This window comes from Nicotiana attenuata, chromosome 9 (genome assembly GCF_001879085.1).
Source record: "Nicotiana attenuata strain UT chromosome 9, NIATTr2, whole genome shotgun sequence".
Classification (NCBI taxonomy): Eukaryota; Viridiplantae; Streptophyta; class Magnoliopsida; order Solanales; family Solanaceae; genus Nicotiana; species Nicotiana attenuata.
Genome location: NC_031997.1, coordinates 18,659,356 through 18,667,119, shown reverse-complemented (window position 1 = coordinate 18,667,119; position 7,764 = coordinate 18,659,356). Strand labels below are relative to the sequence as shown.

Genomic DNA, 7,764 nt, shown 5'->3' with positions numbered 1-7,764 from the left:
CACATGAATTTTCAAAGTAAAGTTCAAGAATTTCTAGAATTACAACTAAACGTCCGAATCCAATCAAAACTCCATATGACACCGAAATTTGCAGACAAGTTCTAAATAACATAACGGACTTATTCCAAGTCCCAAAATCAAATTCCAAACTAGATAGCTAAAAATCAACCTACGGTCAAACTTTTCAACTTCAAATTGCCAAATTCTTGCAAATTCCTACGGACTTCCGAAATCAATTCCAGGCATACGCCTGAGTGCAAAATCACGATATGAAGCTATCCGAACCATCAAAACACCATTCCGGGGCCGTTTTCACAGAAGTCAAAGTTTGGTCAACATTTCTATTTTAAACTTCTAAGTCAAGACTCAAAGAGTCCAAATCAACCCGAAAGCTTCCCGGAACGAAACTAATAGACCTCGCATGTCATAAAATCATAATTACATATGTGTGAAGCATAAAAAAGGGTAACGGGGCGCAATTACACAAAACAATCGGTCGGGTCGTTACATATATCCGAAAACTCCGCCAAGAATTTCTTTTTAATTTCTTACCACAAAACAAAAACATGACATATATCCCGAAACTCCGCCAAGAATTTCTTTTTAATTTCTTACCACAAAACAAAAATAATCCTAGCCTTTAAAATTTATATGAACACATCAGGAATCTAAGCTACTTTTGACCATCACTAGAGCGATATTCAGTGGACAAGGGAGCGGCGTATATATCCACTTATGAAAGGTTAAGTGTCATCATCTCTCTTTATTGTATTCTTTTGTTCAAACCAAACATGTTTTCAAGTCATGAAACACTTAATGAAATGGTTTAGTACTTCTGTACAGTAGCATTTGACGTAGTCTAGTTTATACAGACAGCCCGTCCTCATATTTGCAGTTCCTATAGCAAATGACAAACTAAATGAGTATACCTCTAATCCCGATGGGAGCACTAGTTATTTATGGAGTTAACTTAAATACACTAACTAGAAAAGTATCTGGTAAGAGGTTAGTTAGCTTTTCTTAAGATAACCACATATATTTAACTATAAACTGTTGCATGCAATTACCTTGTAAATGACTTTCTTCTATGAAACATACAACTCTATCAATTTCCAGTGTCTTAAACGAAAAAAGAGATTATCAAGTGGTAAGATGTCGAAAATCTGAGATGCTCTTTCATAACAATCATTTACTGAAAACATAGTGAATTACTACTTCATGGAAAGAACTGGCATTTCACCAGAATATCAAGATACAATTTATATCTGCAATGGGAGTGAAGATACACAGAGAGATGAATAGACCGATCACTAAACAGCAGATAATTTATACAAACAAAGACGAATTTGACAGCAAGTCAATCGTGTTACATTACAATCTACTCTTTCCCACCGGTCCCATCTCCTTTGCCTTTGCCCTTAACAAGTGCTTCTGTATTTTCCCTGTAGCTGTCTTTGGCAATGGTCCAAAAACCACAGACTTTGGAACCCAGTACCTTGGCATCTTCGATCGACTGAAGTTCATAACATCCCCTGCCAACTGTTGTTGATCCGTTTCCTTTACATTAGGCTTTAATGTCACAAATGCACAAGGTGACTCCCCCCATTGCTCATCAGGCCTTGCAACAACAGAGACCTCAAGGATTGCTGGGTGCTGATATAAGATATTCTCGACCTCAACACTACTAATATTTTCACCACCAGAAATAATTATGTCTTTTGATCTGTCTTTTATTTCTATATACCCATCTGGATGTTTTACAGCAAGATCACCAGAGTGATACCACCCTCCTGCAAAAGCAGCTTCATTGGCTTTAGGGTTCTTCAGGTACCCTTTCATCACAACGTTACCCTTGAAGACGATTTCTCCCATCGTTTTTCCATCGGCTGGAACAGGTGTCATGTCCTTTGGGTTAATTACGTCTAGTTTCTCCAAGCTTACATATCTGACACCTTGACGTGCATTGAGACGTGCTTGGACATCTGTGGGAAGTAAGTCCCATTCAGGCTTCCATGTGCATATAGTGGAGGGGCCATAGGTTTCGGAGAGGCCATAAGTGTGTAAGACACGGAAGCCACGTTGAGTCATTGCAGCAAGAACTGAAGGAGGAGGAGAAGCACCAGCTGTGCTTACATGTACTAGACGAGGCAGGGGAAGGATAGTCTCTTCTTTTGGGGCATTAACTATGGTGTTGAGCACCACAGGTGCAGCAGAGAAATGGGTCACACCAAGGTGGGTTATAGCTGAATAAACAGCCTTTGCTGTTACCTGCATATGGACCCAGGACAGAAACAAAAGGCAAACTTGTCATGAACCAGCATAAGCAAGGGAAGAAAACTATGCGTTCAGCCAGCCTCAAAGACGTTATGTTTTTCTTTATATCTCCATCAAAAAAATCATTTCGGGTCTTAACTAGGAAGTAAGCTACGTGTTACTACTTTTTTAAATGAGCATCCTAAGATAGTAAGAATATTGATATTTTTTTAAAGATTATTCTAGTCCATTAACCTATTTTAGGATGAAATACTTTATAATTGTGTTTTACCCTGATAGTTTGAACAATAAGATGCCATTGCTTCTTGTTGGTGACTTGCATGTTTCTTGTATAATCAGATGACTAAATACTGATTTTTTGTTGAATTTCAGCTTGGAAACTGGAACCAGGGAGGGGGGGGGGGGGTGTTATCTAACTCCTCCATAGTTTTCATGAGGATTCTATCTATATCTCCGTTTATAATCACCTACTATTTGATTTTATCATGTATGTGGGAGAAGAAATGAGCAAAGGTAGATAGCAGAAGGGGAAGGATTGTTGTTTTTTATTAGTGAAATAAGCAGTTTTCATTTTATTAAAAATTTAATGGTAAGAGTTGGCAGTTCATATCTTCTTATGACCCCCAGAACAAGAATTAGGAGCGTCTTATCCCCAAAAAAAAAACAATTAGGAGGGTGGGCAGAGCTCTTGGAGGACACAGCAGCAGAAATGCTATCCCTCCACGTTTCGACCCTTTTTTGATGGATAAGCCTAATTACTTCTGTCATATACATTCAGGCCCTGCAAAAGGGAAATCACCAGATATGGCATCTACTCTAAAACACACTTGTCAACTAAAGTGGTGGGGCAATGTGGTAAAAAAATAAACAAACATGACTTTCATCTGTTCATTCTTATTTCTATTGTACGCTTCTCATGCCAAAGTCCGGTATCTTGTTATCAACTACATTTATCCTACATTATTTGCATGTGCATTAACAAGGTCGCACAGTACTCAGAACTAAGTACCATAAATAGGACATATGAATCCCCATGTGCAAGAAAAGAGCCAAGCGATTACCTGTCTAAGACATATGTTAGTCCCACAAATTGCAGCAAGTGTCCATGTGAAACACCAACCATTGCAGTGAAACATTGGTAGAGTCCAAAGGTACACAGCTCCCTCTTTCATACTCCAAACAACAGCATTACTCATAGCCATAAGATAAGCACCACGATGATGAAGCACCACTCCTTTAGGACTAGCTGTCGTTCCAGAAGTATAACCTAGAGCAATACTTTGCCACTCATCTTGCGGTGGCTTCCATGGAAACTCCGGATCACCAGTTTCCAGGAATTGCTCATATTCAATTGCCCCTTTCTCTAACGCATACCGGACTGGGGCTGGATCACAGTTTTTATCAGCAATAACAATAAGAAGTGGTCGATTTGATTTTCCATTGCTCTTATTTTCTAAGACTTTTAAAGCTTCCTCAGCCAAGGGAAAGAATTCTTGGTCCACCATGACAACTGCAGCGGAGCAGTGACCCAAAAGAAAAGCAATTGTGTCTGCATTTAAACGAACATTGACAGCATTTAAAACAGCTCCAGCCATTGGAATTCCAAAATGAGCTTCATACATAGCAGGAACATTTGGCGCAATCACTGCAACCTGCCATGACGCCAAAAAGGGAAGGACTTAAAAGGCTCCCACTGGATACCAGAAAATGCATTTTGTCAAGAGGTTAAAACTGTACATCCATAAAGAACTATAGAACGTTCCTGTCTGTCCATTCAATTAATATGGAGAAACATGCGATAGGTGATGCAACACTTAAAAATATAATACTCCATGCGTTACAATTAATGTGAACCTGTTTGACCAGGCACGGAGTTTAAGAAAGAAAAAACTATAAGACTTTTGAAACTTATGTCTTAAGCATGTCATAATATTGAGTGGCTATAAAAGCTTGTTATTAAGAGTAAAATGGGACATTCAAGTTAAATTGTTTCCAAATGTACTAAGGGGTAATTCTTTAGAAATAGACCAAAAAGAAGACAGGGTACATAAACTGGAATGGAGGGAGTAGTTTCTTTAACCCTGAGGAGAGGCTATTCAAAACCTGATCATTTGTATCAAAAATATTACATTTTCAACAAATGTACTCTTCTTCGAAGACAGTAGGTTTAGCTTATATAGACTTTAGTGAATAATCTGGGAGAATTTTAGGAAGTTACGGGCTCCCTTCACATGTGACCGGGACGATGCCTGAAACTTTTGTAAATTACAGCACTTCATTAGCGCTGATTTTTTAATAATATAGTGTACTTACTTTAGCAACTCTACTCTTATTCACCCTTCCTAAGTTCCCCAAAATTCCTAAAAATGGGGGTTAAGAAGTTTAAAGTAAGAACAGATAGATATTAACGTAATATTTGTTTTGACTCCTGATAACCCCAGAACAAGAAAAAAAAATGGGGAAGGGTCAACTCCATCAAGAGAATGAACTTACAGAAAGGCGAGGCACAAAACCATGTGATGAACCTACCAGATATATGAGCTTTATCAATAAATCAAAGATCTTCCTGTAATTTCCAAACTAAAGACCAATCTGACTCCACCACCCACTCATTTGCTCCACAAGGAAACGGGACAGTGTGAGCTAAGTCTGTAGAATCTGTTACATTGTTTACATTACTGTATGCAAAATCTCCAATAGGCCAAATAAGTATTCCTCTTCTTTCCCTCGTATAACCAGAAAATTCAGCTAACGCGTATGGTCTGTCTGTGTTAAATTAGTGATCCATAAAGAGTATATGAGGGAGTATGGAATGAAGATATAAGACAGCTTGCGCCAAACCACTCAAGTTGAAGTGCTTAGCAACGCATGGAACTCCAACACGCCAACTCATGTCTAAGGCAATTTCTCCTAGATATTGGATACTATGCATTTGCAGTAGTCTATTTTACATGGACTAGTGTCCAAGAATCACCCTTATCCATACTGCATTGAGTCTTGAGAAACACTATCAAATATGCTATGCAGATCAGGATGGTGAGGACTGAGGTAAATCAATGCCAGCAAACCCCCGAAGGAATCTCTACGCAATCAGTACAGAAATCTCTATAAGACTATAACAGTGGCAGGGTGCAAAGATCCTCATACGGATGTAGTCTCTAGTAGATGTTGGAACAGATTCTTATATGATTAACTACGAGTATCTCATCCGTTATACTAATTTGACCAAGAGTAGAAAATAGATTTGTAGGGGTCATACAGTATAGAGGAAAGGTTATTTGGTTTAGTCGAATAAAAACTATATTAACTTATGGTATCTGCAATCATTCAATAAACTGAACATAAGATTTAGCCGAACATACACCAAGTATGGAGCAAAAGTATATTTACTCTCAGTCTCTCACACACAAAAACTTTCTCGCTTAACCAAATCAAATAATTAAATATTCTTATCCAAAGCAGCCACTAAGAGTCTTTTTGTATACATTTTTATGCTTTTGCTAACAGTAACCATTTGGGGCATGTAAAGTCCTGTAGCCAGTATACAGCATTTGCATCATTTCCTCTCATCATGACTGATCACATAGCTATCCACAGAAACTAAATACTGCCAGCTAGAACCCGAAAACAAAAGTCACATAGGGAAAAACTAAGAAAAGAAAAGTACTATTAGCGGAAAGACTAGCTAAAAAATCTATTCTTGCAAGAAATTATTACCAAACAAGACAATGTCAAAACGGATTACTTATCAAATTACAGTAATCTCATACAATTCACAAAAATCATCACATTCCCTTTACTTCCTTGACAGCAATTAAGCTTAATTTAAAAAATCCGCTGCTGCAACACAACACACAAGACATGAAACAAACTAACAACATAAAGAAGCGAAGGAGAAAATGGAAATTACTCTTATAAGAAAGAGGAAAAAAACAGAAGCCCAATTCTTAAAAAATAAAGATAGTGTTGCCCATATAAATCCTTTATACAAAGTCCATTGTTCCCACTGGTCCTCCGAGATTTCTTGATTATAAAACGAAATCCTTTATACTTGGTTAAATCAATTCTAAACTGATGAACTTACCACAATTCTCTTCCTATAGTGTGAAGGAAAACAGAAAAAAAGAATAATGGAGGAGTAAAATGAAGTAAAGAAGCGGAGATACCGTGCTTCCAAAAGTGACGGAGCGTTTGGTAAGAGCAGAAGCCAGTTGACGGCAGCGGCGATAAGTCTGAAGCCACGTGTATTCAACGGAGCCGTGAACTAACGATTTTCGGTTGGGATACACCATCGCCGCCCTATCCAAGAACCATAACGGCGTCAAAGCGGTGTAGTTAGCCTCATTCTTTGGAAGATCGTCGATATCTCTCTCTACCACCATTTCTCTCCCTCTCTTTGGACTTGAGAAGAGGAGTTTTGTGAAAATGGAGAGCAGAAATGCTATGTACTATATAATATGTTGGATGTGTGACTCATGTTGCGTTGAGTTTTTTTTTTTAATTGCTAGTGGAGTGGAGTAGTATTCTTTTCACGTCCTTTTATATTGGATATGTTGGCTATGGTTATGACTTTTTGCTTCTTTTTCCTATTTTATTATGGTGATGATTTTGATGAGGAGAAAAGACAACCTTGGCTAGAAATTGTATAAGAATTTTTCTTTGCTTCTTTCAAAATTGGCAAAATACATAGTTTGCCCATTGACCTTGTACTCAAATCCCTCTTATACACCTGTTAAATACGGGAATAGTATTACACACCAAAACTTTTAAAAGTGTGTCAATTACACACCTCTTTTGTCATGTGCCACACGCGAGTATTACACATAAAAGGAGCGCGTGAAAACAACAAAATTCATCTGAAATTTTTTTTCCCTTTTTTTTTAAAACTATTTTCTTTCCAAATTAAAGAAAAAAATAACCCATGTCTTCTTCCCCAACCCACACCTCTAGCCGTCTTCCCCCCTCCCCCCCCCGTCTTCTTCCCAACCTCCATTCTAGTTTTGTCTACCCCCTCATGTTTCGTCTCTCCAACCCCCATGACTAAGAAGAAAAAAAAAGAAAAAGAAGAAGAAAAGAGGAGCTATTGGGTCTTGTAAAAATCACCATTATTGACCTTTTGAAAAGCTTGAAATTAAATTTAATCGGGTCTTGTTGATTTTGGTGTTCCATGACCTAGAAAATTAGTTTGAATTCGTGATTATTATTGAATAAAAATTTACTTAGGTGATTAATTTTGATAAAATTCAAAAAATACCATTAACAAGTTTGAAGCTTTGGGTTTGAGCTTGAATTTGAATTTTGTATAAGGATTTGTGATCGATGTTGTTAAAAGTTGTTAAAAATCGGGCAAAGAGTTAAATCTATAGTTAGGGAAGAAGGTGCTTGTAGTGGAAGGGCTGGTGGTAGTATGGTGGTGGTGGAGAAGATGATGGGGTTGGAGAGATGAGGAGGGGTGGGGTTTTTTCTTTTTTTTTTTGTATTTTTTTCTTT

The 7,764-nt window shown here is 37.7% G+C and overlaps 1 protein-coding gene across 1 annotated transcript; it reads right to left on the bottom strand.

Annotated features, from left to right (window-relative positions):
- Positions 1,154-6,785, bottom strand: LOC109232129 (acetate/butyrate--CoA ligase AAE7, peroxisomal-like). Its single transcript, XM_019397797.1, has 3 exons — positions 6,441-6,785; positions 3,336-3,926; positions 1,154-2,268 (listed from the first exon to the last, which is right to left on the bottom strand). The coding sequence occupies exons 1-3, from the start codon at positions 6,654-6,656 to the stop codon at positions 1,372-1,374; spliced, it is 1,704 nt and encodes a 567-aa protein (XP_019253342.1). The 5' UTR covers positions 6,657-6,785; the 3' UTR covers positions 1,154-1,371.